At 48.2% G+C, this 24,738-nt stretch overlaps 2 protein-coding genes across 4 annotated transcripts in view; one reads left to right on the top strand and one right to left on the bottom strand.

Moving 5' to 3' along the window:
- Positions 1-24,738, top strand: part of CTU1 (cytosolic thiouridylase subunit 1) — a 158,247-nt gene that overhangs the window by 93,744 nt on the left and 39,765 nt on the right. The gene's annotated exons all lie outside the window — the stretch shown is intronic.
- On the bottom strand, positions 9,307-20,742 carry LOC101151086 (sialic acid-binding Ig-like lectin 7). Of its 2 annotated transcripts, XM_004061273.5 has the most exons (7): positions 20,197-20,742; positions 18,327-18,605; positions 18,052-18,099; positions 16,890-17,156; positions 16,161-16,257; positions 15,694-15,790; positions 9,307-9,947 (listed from the first exon to the last, which is right to left on the bottom strand). In XM_004061273.5, the coding sequence occupies exons 1-7, from the start codon at positions 20,636-20,638 to the stop codon at positions 9,765-9,767; spliced, it is 1,413 nt and encodes a 470-aa protein (XP_004061321.4). In that variant the 5' UTR covers positions 20,639-20,742; the 3' UTR covers positions 9,307-9,764. The 2 variants fall into 2 exon arrangements, with proteins under 2 accessions (XP_004061321.4, XP_004061322.4); XM_004061274.5 differs by lacking the exon at positions 18,327-18,605 and having other exon boundaries at positions 9,436-9,947; positions 20,197-20,707.

The raw sequence follows: 24,738 nt of genomic DNA, 5'->3' as shown, positions 1-24,738 counted from the left end.
TTTGTCGTCACTCTTCCTACCTTCCTTTCTTCGGTTATTTTCCAAACTAGCTTCCAATCAAGTCCCCCACCCTTTCACACATGTTCATCAAAGCTGCCATTGCCGGTTATCTCAGACGTAAACAAAATCAACTCAATATGAATTAAAGATGGAAATGTAAGGCCTGAAACTGTAAAACTCCTTGAAGATAACATAGGAGAAAAAGCTTCTTGACATTATCTGGGCACAGATTTTTTTAGATACTGTAAACTAAAAATAAAATCCTAAGCCCTGTAATCAACTGAACAGACCCCCTCTTGGCCAAGGGGACCCCAGAAAAATCTTAAAAACTGAGTTGCTGCTACAATGGGACGAGAGGTCAGACACACCTCATTATAGCCCCTTCCTTTTGCAGTTGAGATACAGCAACTGATTAACCTTAATATGAAAATGGAGATTATAAGACTGGCAGAACAGACTCTGTGGCAATGAGATACCAAATCATATACAAAACCTAAGGCCATGCCAGGCAGGGGTTAAATTACACACCCCTACACTTAGAGAATAAACTATGTTCTAACTGCCACAATATGTTTATTTTTCTCTGGTAGCTAAGCAAGCACTGGTCTCGATATAAGTAATATTAAAACAATGTACAGCTCACCACCAGACACTGACCCCACACCCTTGTGACTGGACAAAAGACTGATTTCAGTAACTTTCTCTTGATAAGAACATGGAGCATGGACTGGTTATGGCAGATTTTACAGAGGCTGCGCACTTGAGGGCTGCTGTGTCCTCCAAAGACCTTTTAACATGTAGGGCCTAATTGTAATACATTTACATGTTAAGTCTCTACCCTAAGGTGAACATGGATTACATGTAACATGCGTGTTTGTTCAATATGCTTGGGTCAAAACCCCTTCATGAATATTCAAAGCTCCTTCTGTAACCTGTTGAATATGTATACTTGGCCCGCCCATTCAGCTTAAATTCCTGTCTTTCTCCTCCCTCCCTTAAAGTGCTTGTCTCTGAGCCTCTTCTGCAGGCTCTGCTTCCCAGCCTGTCTGGATGGCCACCTTGCAGGCTGTAATCCTTTATAAGAAATAAAGCTCTTTCTTCCAAATTGGTAATTGTGTGATGTTTAAGTTAACAACACCAAACCACAGGCAACAAAGGCAATAATAGATAAATGGAATTTCATCAAACTAAAAAGTTGTTTTAGTTTGTTTCTGCATGGCAAAAGAAACAATCACAAAAGAGTGAACAGACTACTTATGGAAAGGGAGGAGATATTTGCAAACCGCACGTGTGGTAAAAGGTTAATATCCAGAATATATAAGGAACTCAAACAAGTTGAGTTCAACAGCAAGAAAACAAATAATCTGATTTGAAAAGGCATGATGGACTTGAATGGCGAGTTCCCCAAAGACACAGAAATGGTCAACAGGCAGAGAAAAAATGATCAACATCACCAGTCATCAGGGAAATGCAAATCAAAACCACAATGAGACATCACCTCATACCTGTTAGGGTGACTATTATCAAAAAGATTGAAGATAACGTATGTTGTCATGAAAGCACCAATGACAAATGTGTGTCCTCCTCTCTGCCTGTCTTCACCCCTTCTTTACCTCATCTGTGGTCATCACTACTCCAGCTGTGTACTGAAACATCTTCAGCTTGGACCCTTCTCCTGAACTCCAGGCATTTGCATTCAGCTGTCTCTGTTCTGTTCCCATTTGGATGTAAGGGAGATTCTCAGAATTATCGCCCCTGAAAGCCTCCCCTCTGAAGTCCTCTATGGACACCGCTCCTTCCTTCCAGGTGTTCAGGGGAACATTCTGGCTTCATCCTTGGTCTTGCCTTCCCCTCGCTGACCACATCCATTAGAAAACTCTGTGAGCATGACCTTCCACACATATCCAAAAGCACATCCTTATGCCACCCCTGCCTCCCTGGTTCAAGCCCCTATCCCTCTTCCTGGAGGACCCAGCAAGCACCTTTCCAGTTTCTATGTGGCTGCCATGACCCACTTGGGCCTGTTCTGTCCAGGGAAGCCGAGGGGTTCTGTTAGAGTGAAAGTCCAGTCTAGTCTCTGCTCTGCCTAAAGGCTCCAGGTTCCTGTGTGGCCAGCAGGGCCCACACAGTCTGCACCATCCTCCCCGCTGCTCCCCTCCTCTGCCTTTCTCTCCTCTCATACGTGGGCCTGTTTGTGTCCACAAATAAATGTAACCTAACTTAAATGAATGCAGACTTTTTATTTCCATCACACATATGTGCCTCTTAAACAATAAGTATTATTTTCTATATTATTCATCACTTATTTGTATTTAATAATGATGTCTAATAATGAAAAAATGTTTAACATTCTGTTCTGACAATAGTTTACATTTGTGACTTTAAAGTTTTTGTATGCTTTATTTTTGGAACAGCTATAAGAAAATAAATCATTTCAATTTTTTATTTAATGTTCCAGCTTATAGACTCTGCCATATGAATCCATATCCAAGGTTATGGATGCAGGTAAACTGATCAAGTGTCTGCTGAAAAACAAGAGAATTTTTATGCCTAAAAATTTGGGGGATGTTCTCTGGGGTTCTGGTGATATTAGAGTTCTGAAATAGATATGACCTTTTTTAGAAAGTATTGGAAATTTATGTTTAAAGAAATTTATCCCGGTATTTAAAATTATTTTTAAGATTTTAAGTTTTTTTCTGAAATGTTTTAATGTAGGAGGAAGGAAAGTTAGTGCCCCATTTTAAAATAAAAGTCTTAGCTGCAGCTAGCAAAAATACAATTTATGTTTTAAGAGTGTACAAAATGAATAAACATAGTCTCTTTCATTCTTTCCTATTTGGAAGTTATTCTGATTACTCCAAGGAAGGTTTAAACTTAAAAGGAAAGGTGGGCTCCAAGGGAACCGTTGTGAGATGCACAAATGTTCCGGTATAGAGTGTGAGTTAATCAAACAAGGAATTTCTCTTAGTTATCATTGAGAATGTGAGGTGCGTAGAAAAATAACTTCTGATGAATAAGAAGGAGAACATGAATGTACATACAAAAATCCCTTTCTCGCTGGGCAAAAAGCCCATTTGAATTGTTTAGGCAGATCGGCAGCATTGAGTGGATGGGATTGTGTCTTCTCTGGAGACAGGTTTGCATGTGGAGATGACATCATCACTTATCAGGACAGATTTTTGAAGACTCACAGCCCTTGACCATTTGCTGGCTTCATGATCGCCATCTCCAAAGGGCTGTGTAGCAGCTCTCATGGCCTCTCCCACAATGTGTACATCAGGCAACCTCAAGGAACCACATAATGGAATTAATGTTCATATAAAAATCATAGTTGTAGTTGGGCACGGTGGCTCATGCCTGTAATCCCAGCACTTTGGGAGGCCAAGGCGGGCAGATCATGAGGTCAGGAGATTGAGACCATCCTGGCTAACATGGTGAAACCCCATCTCTACTAAAAATACAAAAAAATTAGCTGGGTGTGGTGGTGGGCACCTGTAGTCCCAGCTACTCGGGAGGCTGAGGCAGAATGGTGTGAACCCAGGAGGCAGAGCTTGCAGTGAGCCGGGATCGCACCACTGCACTCCAGCCTGGGCGACAGAGACTCCATGTCAAAAAAAAAAAAACCCCAAAAAAACCCATAATTGTTTCCCTCCAATATTACAGCATGTTTTTTGTTTGTTTGTTTGTTTTTCACTTTCAAAGGGAAAAAAATGCATTGACTTCTGTTGTCTGGGAAATCTGAGGGGTAGACCTGGTTTTAAATGTGGCTGGATTTCGGGGTCAGATGATAGAAAGGCCCATCTCGCTACTTGGTTTTGGCTCTTGTTTTTGTTTGTTGTTGCTGCTGTGGTTGTTCATTTATTCTCCCTGGTTTTTGTTCTCAGGCTCATAAAGGTAGGAGCTCTGATGCCCACTTTGCAGATAAGGACACTGAGGCACACAGAGATCAAGTAATTTTCCTTCTGAGACAGAGTCCATGGACTTCCCATTGCCCCATGACACTTGCTGATGTCTGTGCAACCAACTCAACAGTCTCTGCCATGGTTAGGCCGCCCCCTGCTGCTCACCCAGAGAGTTGCAGGGATCACTGCACCAATCTTCTCCACCCTCTTTGACCTCCAAATGCTTCCTGACACCTGACTCCCACCCATTCAGAGACTAACCTATGTCAAGATTTACAATGTCACCGAACAGGAATGATAACTGCAGGAAGTAGTTATTATTTAATGTTATTAGTAATGTTATTGCTATTGTTAATGTCATTATTATTATTTCTCCATTTCACTTCCATCTTCTCTGGAAGCTGATTCGGGGCTCCTGCCTCTCACCTTTTCTATCTACTTCTTATCCCTTCCCCCAGGAGGTTGTAGACAATGATTAGTGCTGATGCATCGTGCAACTCCATGGCTCCCCCTGGTGGTGTGATGCATTTGGGGGTGATGGGGTTTGCTCACACAGCGCCGCAAGGACGCGGGTAGGGACCTGTCAGAAATCTACCTTGTGTATAGCTCCTCAAAGATCCCAGGTTAACATTCCTTGTGATCTTCAAGCCTGAAAGACAGGAAGGAGTCACTGTTCATTAGTGTCCACTCTGGCTGTGCCAGGCAAAACTTTGCCCTGGGAGGGACTGTGACGTTTTGCTCTCTTGATAAGAAGGTACAAAGCTGAGCTCCAGAAAGAGATTAAGGGCTTTGGGGGGCTGCTCCCGAAGCTGCCTCCTGCCCCTAGGTGAGCACTGGGTGCTACCACTCCTGACTGGAGAGACAGGGTTTCAGACAAGATTCTCAAAGTCATGGGGGATCCTGGATGAGATGGGCCAGGTATAGTTCTGGGGTTTGCTTGAGAGAATGAAAGTGAGTCCCTGAAGGTCGAGGTGCCCTCCAAGCCTACACCCCCGTCCTGAGAGCAGGGTCCTCATGAGGGTCTCATTGCATGAGACAGTCAGGGTCATGCCACGGACTCTGAATGAAGCCACTTCTGCCATCTTCATCCTGACTGTTCAGACCAGGCATCACTGGCCGTGCACAGTCTAGATGGAGGGAGGGACATGTTTCTGCAGGGACTTGGCACAATGTCTAAAAGGAGTGCTACATGTTGGTGCAGCCAAATAGAGCTGATCAGATAGATGCTCTCTGTGGCCGTGGTTGCTGGTTTCTTCTCAGTATTCATTCCCTCTTTTTCCTTAGTAATAAGGACCTCAGACACAAGAGCCTAGCTAAGAAGGATTCCACATTTTACGTTCTCCACTTGCTTCTGAAGTTAAGCATCACAACAGTCCTATGAAGAGGAAACATTTCATATCTTCATTTTACAGGTGTAGAAAGAGGCTTAGGGGAGGGAGGCAACTTAACTGAGATCACATGGGAGGTAAGTGGCAGTGCTTGGTTCAAACCAGGCAGTGTTGCCAGGAATCCTTTCTATCCTCAAACGACCTGCACAGCCTTTAATCCAGCAGTCCTGAGTAGTTAGGGAGCAGTGCACAAGACTGCCCTCACTTCTGATGCCAGCTGCACATTGGGGGGTCCCTGACCACATTCAGTTTTGATAGTTCACTAGTAGGACTCAGAACTCACTGAAAGCTGTTATCCTCATGTGATGTCTCATTACAGCAAAAGGATACAGATTAAAGTCAGCCAAGATGAGAAGAGCATGGGGCAGGGTCCAGGGAATTCCGAATGGGGAGTTTCCAGTTGTCCCCTCCCAGTAGAATCATAGACTGTGGTGATTCCTCCTGACATGACATGTGACAACATGCATAGAGCATTGCCAACCAGGGACACTCACCCGAGCCTTGATGTCCTGGTGTGGCTTTGTCACACAGATGTGGATAACTGTCTACATGGCTGACCTTAGTTTCAGCTGCTCCACAGATAGAGCTGATACCAGTGACCCAAAGTCCTATCCTTAGTTATATTATTAGACTATTTGGTGAAGTCCAAGGCTTTCAGGTAAACAAAGACACTCTAATCAGGTGAGACATTCCAGGGGCTTAGAGGTTCCCTCCCAGTAGCTGAGAGCAAAGGCCAGGCCTCTTTTTGGCAGGGTTCAGCTCTTTGCCACATAAGTCCACCTCTGGGACGCACCACGGATCTGCAAATGGGACTAGGCCAGAGACATCCTGGGCCAGCCTGCAGCCAGCTTGGTCTGGGTTGGAATCAGCTCCAGCTCTTGAGCTCTGTGGACTTGGGAGCTGCCCTCACTACTCAGAACTGATGCACTCAAGTGTGAAATAGGGACCCCAGTCCTCACTTCTCAGATTAGAAATGGTCAGTGTGCCTTTGCTGAGGTCTGCTTTTGTGTAAATAGGGGACTACTTAAAACCAATTATTTTTTAAATTGATGTTCAGTTTATTAAGTGTTCAAACCCCTTGACCCTTCAAATTCCACTCATTGATTTCTTTCTTCTTTTCTTGTAAACTTACTATAGTCACTGTCACTCTCTTTTACTGAAATTGAACAGACTGTGCTCCCTTAAACAGAGAGTTTGATTTAAAGAGTCAGTTATGCATTCCATACATTCTTTTTTCTTTATAGCCCTTCAGCTGCCTACCGGGGCAAGTTCACAACCCAGCAAGATCCTCACAAATTCTCAGACAGCTCTTGGAAATCTAATCTACTGAGCTTATAAATACATCAACACTTAGATACTTCCAGTGTTCCAGGTGTGTTCACAGAGTTTATCAAACTCTTCCACATCTTTCACCTGAAAAAAATAATCACACTTCTAAAATCACCTTTACATCTCCTTCTGGAACCACTTTAGTGGCGTGTTAGATTTCCTAATGCACAGGCTATGGCGCCCATCGTGTGGAAGCTGGGGTTGAAGCGTGAAGGATTTCTGATCTCCATACAGCTGTTTACAGGTCAGAGGCTTGGAACCAAGACCCAGGATCCAGAGGCTTCAGCTGCTCAGGGCGGTTGCCCCCAGGCCCTGAGACTGGCTCAGTCCTTCTGTGTCAGTTGCAGTCATGAAGTCCTAATCCACTCCTCTGAGCCTGGTTTTTTTCCATCTATAAAATGGATGAGTAGTGGAACCAATCACATGAGTTGTTCTGGGAATTCAACAAATGTGGGGACAGGCACAGAGCTTAGAACAGTGTCTGGCACACAGTAGGCCCCATGTGTTTGCTTTTACTCCAATGATTTTATTACGAGGTAAAGGGCTACCATGGGGCTGGCCCCTAGTAGGTCCCTGATCATGGCAGGTGCTCTTATTATGGTTACTGTTGTTGGCACAGCTGCCTTGCCTGGGGCGGGTCTAGGGGTCAGCTCAGGGTGCACAGTGGGGAACCTCTTGGCTGGAGGAGGACCTCATAAGGTGGTACCCAGGACCCCAAAGGGTCAGAAACACAGCCCCAGGCCTCCTTCCCTGTCTCTGCAGATGGGCCTGACTATCTGCTGCTGAGGGGCAATCCTGATGCCTTCAATGGCATCGTGATGGCTGAGATCGGCTCCCAGGTGGAAATGGAGTGTGTCTCCTATTCTTTCCCAGATCTCAAGTACTGCTGGATCCACAACAGCTCCTTCCTAAACTTCTCATATGCAAAGTTGTCTCTCTTGAGTCTGGCCTGGTAGCAGATGGGCACTTACCAATGCATCGTGGAGAACCCTGTGGCCCAGCTGACTATATAAAGGAGCGTCAGGATCCACGCCCCCCGTGAGTGCAGCAGCTCCCCATCCAGGCTCACGCTCTGCACATCTCCCTGCCTCCATGCCCTGCTAGGCAGTGCCCACCCTCAGGAATGCCACCTCCACTCTGCCATGACATGCTCACAACCTCTGGGTGAAATCTCCCAGTCCTCTCAGGTCTGGGTCCAAAGCTGCCTCCTCTGTGAATCCTCTGGAGTCCTCAGATCAGAGTCAGGGTGAGTCGCAGGGGGATAAGGGGGATAAGAGTGGTGGACATTAGCTGTGCACTTACCATGTGCCCACCACCATTCTAACCTGCTTGACCCTCACTGTCTCTCTATGGAGAAAGTGAATGTGATTAGCCTCACCTCCACTTTACAGGTGAGAAAACTAAGCCCCTTGGAGTTTGAGTATTTTATTTAAGGCTTCAGTGCTAACCCACAGAAGAGGTGGGATTCAAGCCCGGGCAGGCCGAACCCACAGCCTGTGCCCTCAACTGTTCCCCTCAGCTCCCTCCAAGATGAGGAATTAAAAAGATGCAGGAATGAGACGGGATTTTGTCATAGCTCCATGACCATGACAAATCTCTACTCCCCACAAATTTCACCAAGCTCTTGGCTTGATTCTTGGGCCTCTAATAACAAAAGATAAAGAAGCTGCTCTCCCTGCCCCCAGGGGTAATAATAACTAACCTAATTTCCAGAGTTGATGGTCCGTCTTATGGCATGACATAACAGTGTGAAATAAATGATTATTATTAACTCCATCATTGTTGTTACTTACCCCTGGCAATTGCGCCAACAGTGTCAACTCCTTCCTCAGCTTCACCCGGCTTCTTTCCCCCACACAATGGCATCTGCCTCCTGTGCCCTTGGAAATCTTTAAAAGTATGAGGATGTTGAGGACTCTCAGTGGAGAGGTGAAGACCCCAGACCATCTCCTCCACCTCCTAGGGTCCCACATGGGGAGGGCTTGGGCTTGGACTTGGTGGGAAGTTGGGCCCCTTCACCTCTCTACCCAGGACTCTCCCGTGTTTCTTATGGACCTGAGATGTGGCTTCTTCCCTGATTTCTCCCCATAGGGCAAATCAGGCTCCATGTCCTCAGACCCGAGGACAAGACCAGAGGGGCAGGCAGGTGAGGAGAAGGTGTTGGAGAAGGGCTGGGGTCTCCATAGGGCCTGTGAGGCTGGAAAGGGTCCAGGGTCTCTCTGGAGGGGACCAGCAAGACAGGGACCCAGCCCAGTCACACCAAGGTCCGGAGATGGGGGCTCCTGAGGGAGGTCTGCAGACCCAACCAGGGCCCTAGGGATGAAGTCATGGGCAGCATGGCCATTGGAAGCTCTATCTGCTAATCAGAGCTATGCAGGCTGGGGCAGGCCATGCGCAGAGCTGGGCTGTAATTTCAGGCGCCTCCTTTCTCAGCTCCGGTGTGTCCAGGTTCTCGGATTCCTTCACCAGAGGCCATGGAGTCAACAGAGATGCTGCAAACTTATGGCTAAGGGGTGCCCAATCAGTGGTTGCTTCACTCAGTGCTGGGTGCCGGGTGAGAGACAAGACGTCAGAATCAGGCAGGGATTAAATTCCAGTCCTGCCCTGAGTACCTGAGTGACCTGAATGCAGCCCCTGTGAGGCTCCCGCACCTCGATGCACCATGGAACCATCAAGTCAGCATGATTAGCACATCCATCAGCTCAAATTTTTATCTTTTTTTTTTTTTTTTTGGTGACAACATTTAAACTCCTCTCTTTTAGCTATTTTGAATTATTCAATACATTACTCTGTCATTGGAAACAACACAGATGAACTTAGAGGATGTTATGTTGAGTGAAATAAGCCAGGCACAGAGAGGCAAACACGTTACAATCTCACTATATTCGGAATCTAAAGTAGTCATCCTTAGAGAAGTAGAGAGGAGAATGGTGGGTACCAGAGGCCAGGGCGGGGAGTGTGGACCGATTGGATGGGGAAAGGGAGAGTTTGGTCATCAGGCATGCATTTTCAGTTAGACAAGAGGAATAAGTTCTGATGTCTTGTTGCACAGCATTGAGGGCTGCTAATTCTACTGGAATCAGCCTCGGACTCCTTTGCTGGAGGGGTCGTGAACCCTCAAACAAGCCCGAGCCTCTGCATTTTCTTACTTGGGGATCTTGATCTCTGAGTACTCATTGTTGGTGGCCTCTTGTCCTGATAGGTCCTGAGGCTCCCCCTTATGAAAGCTGAGGGGTGCATACTGGACCTCTCTTTCCTCCCCTGAGGAGGGGGCAGCCAGGCCATAGTGTCGGGGGTTATCATCTGCCCAGGACTCAGTCAGGGTACCCTGAATGGAGAGAGAGAAGTGAGTCAGAGCAGAGCAGTGGAAATAGGATAAGGCAGGGAGAGCCACAAGTTGTTTGATCGGTTGGTTGGTTTGGATATATTGCTCTGTATAGAATTAAACTTCATGAGTTCTTGCCTCTATCCCACGTTCATTTTATAGAAATTCCTTCATTTATACTTTCCTGCAATATTTAACACTTATTGAGCACCTTGTTTGGTGTTTATTAATCTTATCAACTTCCCGCAACAGCTCCATGAAGAAAGTAGCATACCCAAACCCCCTGTTATGCCGGGACCCAATCCAGTCCCTTCCTTCTGACCCCAAAGCCTGGAGTCCTGCTGGGGCCCTCTGTGTGTGAGGCCCTGATCCGGGTGCTGGATGGACTGTGGTGGACACAGTAGGTGTTGGCCCTGACCTCCTGAAGCTCACTTTTTAATTGAGGGAATTTGGCAAAAATGACTGTCAAACAAACGAATATCTATGTGTGAATTATAAGATGGGCAGGAAGAGGCTAAGTGAGAGAGAATTACAGGGCCTTGATTTGGATGGGGCACCTGCTCTTAGGAAGCTCACAGTTTGGTGGTATGGGGAGGACAAGTCAGTCAAAGAAATTATATCCTCTGATAAGAAGTATAACCGCTCCCCAAAATGTCCATACCCTAATCCCCTGAAACCTGTGAATCTGTTACGTTACATTGCTAAAGGGACTTTACAGATGGAGCTAGGTTAAGGATATTGACATGGGGAGGTTATCCTGGATTATTTGGGTGGGCCCAGTGGAATCACAGGAGTCCTTACAAGTGAAAGGAGGAGGGCATAGAGAGATTGGAAGATGCCAGGCTACTTGCCTTGCAAACAGAGGAAGGGACTTGAGCCAAGGAATGCAGGTGCCTCTAGAAGCCAGAAAGGGTGAGAAATTGCATCCTCCCCTGGAGCCTCCAGAAGGAACCAGCCCTGCCTGCCAATGCCTTGATTTTGGCCCAGTGACACCCATTTTGGGGTTGTGACCTTCAGAACTTTAATCCATGTGTGTTGTTGGAAGCCAGGAAATGCATGGTAATTTGTCACAGCAGCCACAGGAAACTAATACAGACTCACACAGCAGAGAGTGACAAAGGCTGCCTGGGAGGGTCCTCCTTCATCGCAGCCCTTCCCTGCTGCTCCCCTGTGCAGAAGATGCTCCATGGAACTGTCAGTGATTTTGCTTGCCAGATTCTCTCTTGATTACTCAAATTAATATTCACACACATACCAAGTCTAAGCACTGCTACTATCAAGGTCACTGTGACTACCACTTAAGTGGCTGAGTCTAAATGTCCACCTTGCAGTCTTCTCCTTCCTGGACTTTTCAGCAGCAGAGGACCCAGCTGCTCACCTTCCCTACACAGAAGGCCTTCTTGACTCAACTATAGGACATCATGCTTTTCTGGGTCCACCTCACCTTCTTGGCAACCTCTTTGCCAATTGCTTCAGGTCTCCCTGACCTTAAATATCAGAGCAGCCCCGGGTTCTTTTCTTCTTTACCTTTGCCTTGTGATCTTATCCACTGTGTTGGCTTCATGCCATCAATAGGCTAATGACTCCCAAATCTATACCCCCAGCCCACTCCTCTCTCCTGACTATAGTCTTTGATCCAGTGGTATAATTCAAACCCCTGCATTCTTGTCCAAAGACACACAAAACTCAACCTATTCAATCTGAACTCCTCCTTTTCTTTCCCAAATCCATTTCTTCTGCAATCTTCTCAGCCTCAATGACTGGTACCTCCATTCTTCCCACTGCTCAGGGCAAAAATCTGGAAGTAATTCTTTCTCCCTTTCTGTGGCTCACATTCTAATTCCAATTCATTAACAGATCCCAGTAGGTTCCACTGCAGAATTCATCTGGGAGACAGTCATGTCTACCACTGCTGCTATCTTGGTTCCAGCCAACACCACCTTCTGCCTGGGATGTTCACCAGCCTCCTCTCTACCTCCTATGCTCTCCCCTTCCCCTGCCACACACACGGTCTCTTCTGCACACAGTGGCCAGAGGAATCCCATGAAAATGAAAGTTGATCATGTTCTTCTGGTCTACAGCTATACCACCCTGAACGCACCCAATCTCGTCTGATCATGTCCTTCTGCTCAAAACTCTCCAAATGCTCACAGTAGCCTGTGCAGTCAGACACAATTCACACATAGGCTCAACTCCTCCAAAGTCATTTCCTGCTCTCGGTCCTGCCTCCCTCTGTCTAATCACACAGATGTCCCATGGCTCCTCTCCTCTCCTCTTCCTGTGCCTGAGCCTTGCTTTGCTCCTCCCTCTGCCTGGAAGGCTCTTCAATCACACAATAAATGTCAGATCTGAGCCTCCTTCTGTTCCTACTGAAACTATTCCCAAATACGGAGGAAGATTGACTCTTCCCTAACTCATTCTATGAGGCCAGTATCATCCTGATACCAAAATCTGGCGAAGACACAACAAAAGAAGAAAACTTCAGGCCAATATCCTTGATGAACATTGATGCAAAAATCCTCAACAAAATACTTGCAAACTGAATCCATCAGCACATCAAAAGGCTAATCCACTATGATCAAGTCGGCTTCATGTTGGTTCAACATACCCAAATCAATAAATGTGATTCACCACACAAACAGAACTAAAGACAAAAACACATGATTATCTCAATAGATGCAGAAAAGGCTTTTGATAAAATTCAGCATCGCTTCATGTTAAAAACTCTCAGTAAACTAGGTATTAAAGGAACATATCTCAAAATAATAAGAGCTATCTATGGCGAATGCAGAGCCAACATCATATTGAATATGGAAAAACTGAAAGCATTCCCCTTGAAAGCCAGCACAAGACAAGGATGCCCTCTCTCACCACTCCTATTTAACGTAGTATTGGAAATTCTGGCCAGAGCAATCAGGCAAGAGAAAGAAATAAAGAGCATCCAAATAGGAAGAGAGGAATTTAAACTATCCCTCTTTGCAGATGCATGATTCTATATCTAGAAAACCTCGTAGTCCCAGCCCAAAAGCTTCTTAAATGATAAATAACTTCAGCAAAGTTTCAGGATACAAAATCAACATAGAAAAATCACTAGTATTTCTATACATCAGGAACTACCAAGCCAAGAGTCACATTAGGAACACAATCCCATTCACAATTGCCACAAAAAGAATAAAATTTTTAGAAATACAGCTAACCAGGGAGGTGAAAGAACTCTACAATGAGAATTACAAAACACTGCTCAAAGAAATCAAAGGTGACACAAATGGAAAAACATACTATGCTCATGGATAAGAAGAATCAAAATCATTAAAATGGCCATACTGCCCAAAGAAATTTATACATTCAATGCTATTTCTATCAAACTACCAATGAGATTCTTCACAGAACTAGAAAAAACAATTTTAAAATTCATATGAAACCAAAAAAGTGCCCAAATAGCCAAGGCAATCCTAAGCAAAAAGAAAAGCTGGAGGCATCACGTTACCCAAATGTAAACTATATTACAAGTCTACAGTAACCAAAACAGCATGGTAGTGGTACAGAAACAGACACATAGACCAATGGAACAGAATAGAGAGCCCAGAAATAAAGCCACACACCTACAACAATTTGATCTTCAACAAAGCTGACAAAAACAAGCCATGGGGAAAGGACTCCTGATTCAATAAATGGTGCTGGGATAACTGTCTAGCCACATGCAGAAGATTGAGTGGGACTGCTTCCTTATACCACATATAAAAATCAACTCGAGATGGGTTAAAAACTTAAATGTAAAACCCAAAACTATAAAAACTCTGGAAGACAATGTAGGCAATACCGTTCTGGATAAACAGGCAAAGATTTCATGACAAAGATGCCAAAGCAATCACAACAAAAGCAAAAATTGACAAATGGGATCTAATTAAACTTAAGAGCTCCTGCACAGCAAAATAAACCATCAACAGAGTAAACAACCGGAATGGGAGAAAATACTTGCAAACTATGCATTAGGCAAAGGTCTAATATCCAGCATCTATAAGGAACTTAAACAAATTTACAAGAGGAAAACAACCCCATTAAAAAGTGAGCAAAGGACATGAACAGACATTTTTGGCCAACAGACATATGAGAAAAAGCTCATTATCACTGATCACTAGAGAAACGCAAATCAGAACCACAATGAAATACCATCTCACACCAGTCAGAATGGCTACTTTTAAAAAGTAAAAAAAATCACAGAGGCTGGCAAGGCTGCAGAGAAAAGGGAACACTTATACTGTCGGCAGGAGTGTAAATTAGTTCAACCACTGTGGAAAGCAGTATGGTAATTTCCTGAAGAGCTAAAAGCAGAACTATCATTTGACATAGCAATCACATTACTGGTTTTATACTCAGAGTAATAAAAATCATTCTACCATAAAGACACATACAAGCAAATGTTCATTGTAGTACTATTCACAATAGCAAATATATGAAATTAACCTAAATGCCCATCCATGACAGAATGGATAAAGAAAATATGGTACATATACACCATGGAATACTGTGCAGCCATAAAAAAGAATGAGATTATGTCTTTTGTGGGAACATGGATGGAGCTGGAGGCCATTATCCTTAGCAAACGAACACAGGAACAGAAAACCAAATACTGCATGTTCTCACTTATCAGTGAGAGCTAAATGATGAGAACTCATGAACACAAAAAAGAGAACAACAGACACGGGGGCCCACTTGAAGGTGGAGGGTAGGAGGAGAGAGAGGAACAGAAAAAAATAACTATGGGGTACTAGGCTTAGTACCTGGGTGACAAAATAATCTGTACCACAAACCCCTCTGACCAGAGTTTATGTATGTAACAAACCTGCACGTGTACCCCTAAACCTAAAATAAGAGTTTTTTTTAAAACTGTCACAATTACTGAGATTTTTGGCACCTTCTTAAATTTTGCATGCTAGGCCAGGACCTCACTCATCTCACACTAATTCCAGCCCTACTAGAGAGGTAGATGTTTAAGAGACGAGAATGTGCAGGGCTGCAGTTATGAAGTTTGGGCTTTTTCTCTAGGTTAGGGCTTGTCAAACTAGAGCCCTTGGGACAAATTCTACCCACAGCTTGTTTTTATAAATAAAGTTTTATTGGCACACAGCCAGCTAATCATTTACACATGGTCTACGGCTGATTTCCTGCTACATCAGTAGAGTTGAGGAGCTGCAATGAGACTGTGTAGGCCAGAAAGCCAAAAATATTTCCTATCTGGCCTTTCCAGATAGTATTTTCTGGCTTCTGCTCTAGACAGTGTTGGGGGTGGGAACAGCTGTCCAGATGCAAAGAAACTGATCAGTGATGGCTTCTGAATGATTCCTCCCATCAGGGCAGGGGACACAAGAGGCAGGGAGGTGAGGAAGTCCAAGACAGAGATCCTCAGGCCTCAGCATTGAGAGAGTTTAGGATTGGTGGGGGTGGGAGCAATGCTAGCCATTCTTAGGGAGGAAAAATGGACAAGATTTGGTGAATGTGGAGCTATAGAGAAGAAAGGGAGGACAGAGAGGAGATAACTCCTCCTCCATGCTTGGCCCGAGCGAAAGTAGGTAGGAGGGACTGTCATGCAGTCAGCAAGATGGGGAATCCTGCAGGAGAAGCTGGATGGTGGGAAGGAGGAGGAGATGAGGAGATAATTTTGGCCATGATAAGCAGAGAAATCCTGGAGGCCATCCTGTGGGAGATGTCCAAGCTGGATGCTGGGTGTGGAGACGCCCATATCACTCACCTGAGAGGCTGAGCCCCTGATGGTGTTTGCATCCTCCATGCCTGTATCTCCCACGTCCGCTGCTGGCCTTGCCGATTTCTTCCTGCAGGACCTCACTCTGAGTGAAGAGACCAGAGAGCCTTTCAGTGTGGTCAGATCAGGGTGCAGTGGGCAGACCAACCCCTGCCCTGTATTTCCTGTTGGGGCGCTGGAGGGGTAACTGAGGTGGGAGGAGGGTGGTCCAGTCCCAGAGACCCCAGTGTTGAAAACAGAGGCTCCTGCCTCCTGGGTGGTGGGGCCCAAGGTTCACCACAGATGTGGAGCCCCACAGACAAGGGTGCTCTTGAAATTCTTGCCACGCACCCGTGAGCTCATTCTTGCCCCAAGCTCTTGACCCATGCAGTCCCTTCCAGCTCTGGCTTCAGGGATCCTGCTCCCAGTCCGCCCTCCCCCAGGACTCTCCCTCCCTCCCTAGGGTCAGTGCTCACACAATGAAGATGACACAGAAGGAGAGGAAGACCAGGGCTGTGGCTCCAGCTCCCCCGACCGCCCCCAGCAACACTCCTGATACAGGCCTCATTTTGCCTGAGGATAGATTGGAATTGTTTTGGTGATCCAACTCCAAGAACTGGGTCTCTTCTCCTCCCACTTCCTATAAGGCCCCCCACTTGGGTACCCTAATCCCCCTTCCCAGAAACAAAGAGCAAGAATGGGAGGGAGGAGGAAGGGACAACTCCTGAGGTCACTGAGGCATGAGAGTGGTAAGCACAGCCTGCCTGTATTTGAAATTTTGATTTGTATTCACTGTCAAATTATTTTGCAATAATTTTTAGTTTTTAATAAAGATAATCACATCCAATATTATTTCACTTGCTTGCTGAGTTGTTTTATTTTTTGTTTTTTAGTCGTGTGCCCAGAAGTGAGTGCCTTGCTTGTGTCACCCTAGTCCAGGCACTGGAAAGCAAGGCACTTGTCTCCCCAAACACACCTGTCCAGGCCCCAGCTCCTCCCCTCCAAGACCCACTCCTCCCCTCTTCCTGCCTTACACACCTTTCCTGGCAGGAAGAGGACAGCAGTGCCCTGGGTTGCAGGGAAGTTCCAGGCCTCACAGCTGAGCACAGACCAGAGCTGAGCTCCCCCTTGAAGCTCAGGGGCAGTGGGTGGCCCATGAGGGTGGGGCAGGTGTGTTCTCCTCCTCCAGCCCCTCCCTTACCCACCTGTGTACTCGTGTTGCAGGGAGAGGTTCAGGGAAACGTGCTGGGAACCCAGAGAGTTCTGAGCTCGACAGGTGAATTCCCCTTCATCCCCCAGGTGCACTTGCAGCTCCAGTACCAGAGGGTTTGAGGGCTGTGAGGGGTACAGGGTCAGACTCCTCCAGGTCCAGCTCAGCCTGGCAGGGGGATTGCTGTCAACAGCACAGACCAAGCGCAGAGACTGGCCCTCTAGGACTGAAAGAGATGAGCTGTTCCCCAGAGCTGTGGATGCTGTAGAGAAAAAGTTGGAGGTTCAAAGAGACAAAGTGATTGAAACAGGGAGGAAGGATACAGAATGAGACTGGGGAATGGAACAGAGAGTGACGTAGGCTGGTGCAGGGACATACTTATGTTCACCGCTCACTGTTGGGAATGTAAACTTGCCCACATTTATTTGAGGACAACTTCACCATATCTTTCAAAATCAGAAAGAACATATGACACTGGTAAAATGTGCTTTTAGGAATTTATCCTATACACTTAGATATTCCTTGTGGGAGTAGATACAACATTATTCATTGCAGTGTTCGTGCCGTAGGATAAAATTAGTGCCATGATCTTCCATTAGGAGATGCCACAAAATCAGAGACTATTCAGACAGTGGAATCACACACATCCCTAGAAGAGGGTGCAAACAGTCTCACTACTGACATCAAACCACCTCTGAGATCTTCCAGGTGCACAAACCAAGGCTCAGGACAGCCTGGACAGACCCTGGTTGATTCTGGGGACACATTTTACTGTGAATTTAAAATTTTTGCCCACGTGATTATAGCATGTATCCAAAAGAACGTAGCTCAAAACTATTGGGTAAAATAAAAAGACGAGTTAGGTGGCATATTCAGGAGATGGAAGATAAGAGGCCCAAAGCCTGCTCCTGCTATGTGTATTTCCCCCTGTCCTGGCTGCAGGGCTGAGGAGGGTGTGTGTGCAGGAGTCTGAGGGGAGTGGGGGGAAGAGGACAGGTGCTCAGGTGGCCACAGAGGCTAAGGATGGGGAGGAGGCCTGGGTTCAACTACAAGGGAGTCTCATATCACCAGGGTGAGTCCAGGATGAGGAGGGACCTGGCCCTGCCCTGAGCTGAAGGCCCTGCTCCCCCAGCCCCAGGGAGGGGGCTCCATCCTACCTGTGCCTTCTCCTTGGAAGATAGTCACAGTCAAGTTCTGAGGAGGGTCTGGGACAGAAAGACATGGAGACCCGCATCACTGTGAGGGCTGGGGACACTGGCCCTGTCTCCCCAGGAGCTGCATAAATGGGGAAGGCGGAGCCAGCGTCCTCCTGATCCCACAACCAGTCCAGATTCTGGGACCCAGCACCCAGTGTCGAGCCCTGACCCCATCCTCTGCCCTCAGGGACGTCCCCCCCTCATCAGGGACCAGGGCGTCCTGGCTCAGCACTCACAGGACACGTTGAGTTGGATGGTCCTGTTCGTGGTCACGCCGGCCCCAGGCAAGGTCACCTGACAGGTGAGGCTGGTGCCGTGGTGCTGGGGCTGTGGGATGAGGGTGAGCACTGAGGAGCGGGTGGTGGAGGGGTGCAGGGGGGACACAGAGGTCCCCATCCAGGAGATCATAGGGGGCGTCCCCTGCTCACAGGCCCAGGGCACAGAGCAGGTCAGATTCTGGAAGCAGCCAGACTCCAGGGTACTGGGGATGAGGATGTTGGGCCTGTGGGTCAAGGCTGGTGAAGAGAGGGGGACTCAGGATCAGGACAGAGGATCCATGGTACAGCCCTGGGGGAAGCTCAGGCTCTGGTTCAGCTTCTGCCCTGAGCCCAACTCGCTTCACCCTCAGCCCTCTCCCAGGGCAGGGGCCCCATCCCAGCCTTTCGCTGCCACCCCCATGACCTTTCCCTGTGGTGTCTCCTGGAGCCCGTGCCTTATCTGTCACATTCACAGAGAGCTGCTTCGTTTTGTAATTCCATCTTATCTGTCCTCTCTCCACCTGGAAGTAGTAGTTCCCCAAATCCCCCTTCCTGGCATCTCTGATGCTCAGGGAGCAGTTGTTGGTCTTCAGGTCCCCAAGGAGGTGGAATCGGCCCCGTGTCTCATGCACTTTTCCATTTGGGATGTTTGTGGCCACTGGATTATTCCATTGTATATTGATCCCTTTCTTAAACCAGCATCCATGGACAGGGCTAGAGTCAGTTCAGTTGTAATAGGGTTAAAGGACACTGCAGGGCACAGAGACGCACTAGCCCTCCTGCACCGTCACCAACTCCAGCACCTCCAGCCTGTATCTTGACAGTGGGGCCTGGGACGCTGTGGGGAAATGAGGCTCAGCCCAGCCCCGACTGTCCCTCTCTTCGTTTGCCCACAAGAGAGGCAGCAGCATCTCTGAGACAGAGGGTTCCTGGGCTCCTTGTGTGAGCAGAGAAGCGGGAGGGAGAGGAGGGGCAGGGCTGTGGGACCCACAGGGGGCTGGAGAGGAGCTGGAGACCTCAACCCAGCACGAAAGAGAAACTGCAAACCCACATGCTATAGGAATTGGTTCCCTCTGCACAGAGTGAAGGAAACCCTGAAGCTCAGAGACCCTAGAGACCCACCCAGGGAGGAGAAGAGACCGTGTCCCACCTCCTACCTCCGGGCTTCCCTGGAGCACCAGGGCCTGCACCAGACATGTAGGTCCTGCCCTCCCGGCCTCTGGACCATCGTGGAGGTCCCTTCTGTCTTTTGAGCATCTAAATGTGGATCTCTGAGGACCTTGGGGCATGAGAGATGGAGGGGCCGTGTGCTGAGTCTCCCTGTCCAGGCTCAGGTACCTCTGCTGCCCTTCGTTTGCACCAGGAAGTGCTTCCTCCCTGGCCTGGCCTGAGAGAGACACGGGGTTGTGTAGACCTAAGGCTCTCAACTGGGGAGGACTTAACCCCCCAGGACGTTTGACAATGTGTGGAGATAATTGTTATTGTCTCACTGCATGGGTGGGGTGGGTGCTTCTGGCATCTGGTGGGGAGAGGCCTGGGATGCTGCTAAACCCCTGCCATGCCTAGGACAGGCCCCAAAACAAGAAGTCATAAGGCCCCACATGCCACAATGCCAGTGTCAGAGCAGGATGAGGATGTCAGGCCTGTGGGTCAGGGCTGGTGAGGGGAGGGGCTTGCAGGATCAGGAGGGGCATCCAAGGTGCGGTCCTGGGGAAGCTCAGGCTCCGGTCCAGCTCCTCTCCTGAGTCCATCACCCCCGGCCCCCTCCCAGGACATGTGTCCCACCTCAGCCGTGCCCTAAAGCCCTCATCACATTTGCCTTTGGCCTCTCTTGGAGCCCGTGCCTTACCTGTCACATTCACAGAGAGCTGGTCATATTTATAATTCCATTTTATATTTCCTTTCTCCATACGAAAGAAGTATCTCCCCGCATCACTCATTCTGGCATCTCTGATGCTCAGGGTGCAATTTTTGGTCTGTGGGTCCCCAAGGAGGTGGAATCGGTCCCGAGTTTCCTCCCGCACTGCCCGAGCTGGGTCGTTTGTGGCCACTGGAGCCTTCCAGCTTATATCATTCTCTGCCCGGAACCAGTAGCCATGAACTGGGTCAGAGTCAGTCTGGCTGTCCACTGGGTAGGAGAAGGAGCAGCGCACATGGACACACATGCCCTCTTGCACGGTCACGGAACTCTGCATCGTCAGCGAGTAATCCTTCCGTTTACTCTTCTGTCCTTCCACCCTCTCCCTCCCCCAGAGCAGGGGCAGCAGCAGCAGCAGCAGCAGCAGCAGCATATCTGGGGTTGGAGGTGCCAGGGCCGCGAGGGAACGTCTGTTCTTCAGGGTTCTTCTCTCAGGAACTGCAGGCTCAAGACTTAGAAGAGGCCCTACAGGAAGTCGGTGGTGAGGTCAAAACAGTGACCTCCTTAGAAGAGGAACTTCACACACAGACACTGTCAGGGCTGGGTCAGCCCTGGGAGATCCACCGTCCACCACCCGACATTCACTCCTGGGTCCCTGAGGCCAGAGCGGGAGACAGACTCACCCAGATTCCCACCCCATGCAGGGCCCACCCCACCTCCTGCCTCCCTCTCAATGCCTTTCCCTTTAGGTGATATTTTCTGCAGGGTGAAAATAACTCCCATCTGCCCAGACCCCTGAGTCACAGGCTGTGGATGTCTGCGTAGCTCAGAAGTGGGACTCGGGACCATGAGAGACAGGGGTGCAGGTGGGGTGAACAGGCAGCCTCTCATCCCTCCCTCAGCAGCCACGAGGTGGGCACCCCCTTTCTGCACAATGAGGTCAACACAGCAGAGCCGGACACTGTCCCCAAGGAGCCACTGTGTGGTGGGGAGACACTGAGTCTCCTGACGTTTGAGCTCCCCATGACAGGAGCTTCAGTGGGGGGCACAGGCAGGGTGGGGTCACTCTCCCCTAGGTCGGGGGTTCAGTCTCAGGAGGACCGAGCAGACGGACATGGGGCTGTGAAGGTGAGGATTCCGCCTGTTGATACACGCCAAGGACACGGAGGGGAGCCCAGCCTGCAGGAGGCCGGGGAAGCTGAGGCTGTGATTGTTGTATTGTGGGGCTTGGAAGACAGGAAAGTCATAAGGGAAAGGATCAATATGAAAAGAGCAGACACTATTCCCATCCTCACAGCTCTCTGAGCACAAGGACATTTCCCTTCACCACTGCTATCTCATGAGGCCTGGTTAGTGCAGAGTGTGAGGGGTCTGCTGGCCCTGGGGCTTTGCTCCTGCAGGAACTGCTCCTAGGGGTTCAGGTGAATAGGAGACGTGGAGCAAAGACACCAGCCCCGGGGCGTCCACCCTCAGTGATGGGCGCGATTTTCTGAGAGAAGAAACATGCACCTGACTTCAACAGAAGATTATTTTAAACTGTGTGACTGGGCTGGGAGGAAGTGGGAAAAATCCTGCAAGCTGCAGCCCCCTTAGATCCAGGCCAGCTTTTCTTGAAACAGTTTTTTTTTTGAGGAGGGGAGAAATACAAGACATGTACATGAAAGTGTCCCCTAAAAACCAACTCAGTGATTACACAAAATAAGCACCCTTCAAGAACTAGAACACAAAAGAATTGTCAAGTCTGTCCCTTGAAATGAAGAAAGAGATTTTATTAATTCATTCACCCTTACATTCCCCTTTCCTATTGGCCATGCCCCCGCTCCCTCCTGAAGGAGCCCCTAGCCTCACTTTAATGATAATAGTCTTCCTGCTGTTCTATGTAGTTTTATCATCGGCACATGCTGCCTTGAAAATTCTAACTTCGCATAGGTTTTCCTGAAGACGTTGTATACATAGAAAATCCCAGTCTGTTTTCTTCCATACAACTGCATTGATCTGCTCAGCCCGCACTGTCCCCTAATTGTCCATAACCTAGAGTAGATCATTTGGCTGTGACGACTGAGAGAGGAAGATGCTGGGTTTGGGCGTCCGAAGCCACTCCCCGCCCTCACCTCCAATCCCTGCATTTGCAGCTAGTATCTCATCCTGCAGACCAATCTGCCTCCTGGGTGCCTCCTCCTTGCCCAGTCACTCTCTCCCCATAAGGACATTTGCAGCATCTCAGTGGGCAGAAGTGTTACCGGATGGTGCCATGCAGTTCCAGGCTCTTGGTGTCTTAAACAAAGAATTGGATGAGACACACACAGACAGCAAAGCAAGAAGCAGCAGTTTATTAAGCACAGTATCACACTCTTGGAGAGGGAGAGCGAACTGATCTCTATGAGGTGAGATCAGCATTACTTTTGGTCTTTTTATGTTTGTTTGTTTGTTTTTCTTCGCTTCCCAAGGCTGCTAAATCTCTAGCCAGTGTCTGCCTTTTTTGCGGGGGAAGGGGTGGTGGTGAGGTGGGGACGAAGTCACCCAAGCTTGAGTGCAGTGGCACAATCTTGGCTCACTGCAACCTCAACCTTTTGGTTTGAAGCGATTCTTCTGCCTCTGCCTCCCTGGTAGCTGGGACTACAGGCGCCCGCCATCACGCCTGGCTAATTTTTGTATTTTTAGTAGAGATGGGGTTTCACCAGGTTGGCCGGGCTGGTCCTGAATTCCTGACCTCAAGTGATCCGCCCATCTTGGCCTCCCAAAGTGCTGGGATTACAGGCGTGAGCCACCGCGCCTGGCCAGTGCCTGCCTTTTTGATGGTTAAGTATGTTGCTTAGTTACTTTGACCCATCCCATAATTTTAAGTACATGGATAATATGCAGTCCATGTGCATGAACTTTAATGAGCTGATTATCATACAGGGTCATGTTAAGGATACTTTTTCTCTCTAATGCACATGCATAGCTCTGAAGAACTGCCCCTTACTGGTTTGGTCCAGATCCTGCTGGCCACGGGGGGTCCTTGCTCACTTCTCTATCTTACTTTTTGTTTTGGCTGCTCAGTTTCTGCCTCTTGCTTCTTGCTCACCCGTCCCCTCACCTTGCTTCTGCTCTCTGCTTTTACTTATTCTGCCCTTTATCCAACTTTTAATTCTCTTTGCTATGCTCCTGCCTCATTGGTCTATGCTCCTCCTGCCTCAGAAGGGCTAGACCATGGCCCATCTCTTTCCCACAGTCCCCAGTTTGCAATTAAAATCAGAAAAAAAATGGGAAGGAGAGACTTAAGGAAGCCACAGAATCTGTAGAAAGGAGGAACTTGTGAACCACGTATGACCCAGGGGAGCTGACAAGCCCTCTACTCCCACTTCCACAGTTCGGAGAGGAAGACATCAAGGTCCACAGTGACAAGTGCTATGCTCTGAATATGTCACCTCAAAATTCATTTGTTGAAATTTGAATCCCCATGTGATAGTATTAGAAGGTATAATGTTTTGGGAGGCGATTAGGCTATGAGGACTCTGGGATTAGTCTAATGGGATTAGTCCCCTCATCTGAGAGACCCAGGGGAATTTGCACAGCCCTTCCACCACATGAGAACATAAGGAAAAGGCACCATCTATGAGGAAGCAAACTGTCTCCAGACACCAAACCTGCTGGCACCTTGGTCTTGGACTTCTCAGCCTCCAGAACTGTGAGAAATGAATTTCTGTTGTTTATAAACTGACCAGTTTATGGTATTTTGTTGTAGCAGCATGAATGAACAGAGATAGAAAGTGAATTGCCCAAATCACACAGGTCTCCTGGGCCCTGTCTCCTGCACCAATGTCTGCCCAGGAGCCACTTAATTAATCTTGTCTGCCCAGGACAGACTGGGCTGGGACAGGGGAAGCTGATGTTACTTGGAGAGTGAAAGAACTGTCAAGTCTCTCACGTGAGATGAGGAAAGACATTTCATTCATTCATTCATTCATTCATTCATTCATTCATTCATTCTGTATTCAGATTGTGAGCACCCGTGCTGTGCCTTGAGATTTCCAGCAAAGGGTAAGTGTTTGCCCAATCGCTCCCTCCCAGGAGGGGAAGTTGCAGCATCTCAGTGGTCAGAAGGGCTGAGCCATGGCTGACAGTGATGTCCTGCATCTGTCCCGCAGGGCTGGGTGTCCTCATCTGAGTTCTGTCTTCAGCAGGAGGGGCTCAGTCAGGCCTCTCAGCCCTGCTCCCCTGGGGACCTCCACACGTGCAGAGCCAACACGGGCCTCAGATTAGCATCGGCCACTTCAATTCTAACTCAGGCGGGACAGGACAGCTCAGCCCCATCTGGAACTCGGGGGCCAATCCCTCGGCTTCCCTAGAAAAGAGCAGACCTGCTTACCTGGAGTAGTAGCCCCAGGTGAGGCCATGGGTGAAGGAGAAACCAGTGCCCATGAGGGCCCCTTGATTAGGTGAGAACCAGGGGCTGGGAGCCCTCCTGATCTTCACTCGCACATCTGCACCCAGAGGGACGTCCTGGGAGTGGGGAGAAGAGGGTGAGATTCTGTTCCTAGGTCTAGACCC

This window comes from Gorilla gorilla, chromosome 20, assembly GCF_029281585.2.
Source record: "Gorilla gorilla gorilla isolate KB3781 chromosome 20, NHGRI_mGorGor1-v2.1_pri, whole genome shotgun sequence".
Classification (NCBI taxonomy): Eukaryota; Metazoa; Chordata; class Mammalia; order Primates; family Hominidae; genus Gorilla; species Gorilla gorilla.
The sequence above is the reverse complement of the archived record's forward strand: the minus strand, read 5'-3'. Positions and strand labels throughout refer to the sequence as shown.

Excerpts from the sequence above, each read along its gene's own strand:
- LOC101151086 (XM_004061273.5), bottom strand. The coding sequence starts at position 20,638 with ATGCTGCTGCTGCTGCTGCTGCTGCTGCTGCCCCTGCTCTGGGGGAGG. Across the intron at positions 18,606-20,196 it reads GCTCTCTGTGAATGTGACAG|CCTTGACCCACAGGCCCAAC; the intron begins GTAAGGCACGGG and ends TCTCTTCACCAG. Across the intron at positions 17,157-18,051 it reads CTTCCAAGGAGAAGGCACAG|CATCCACAGCTCTGGGGAAC; the intron begins GTAGGATGGAGC and ends TTTTCTCTACAG.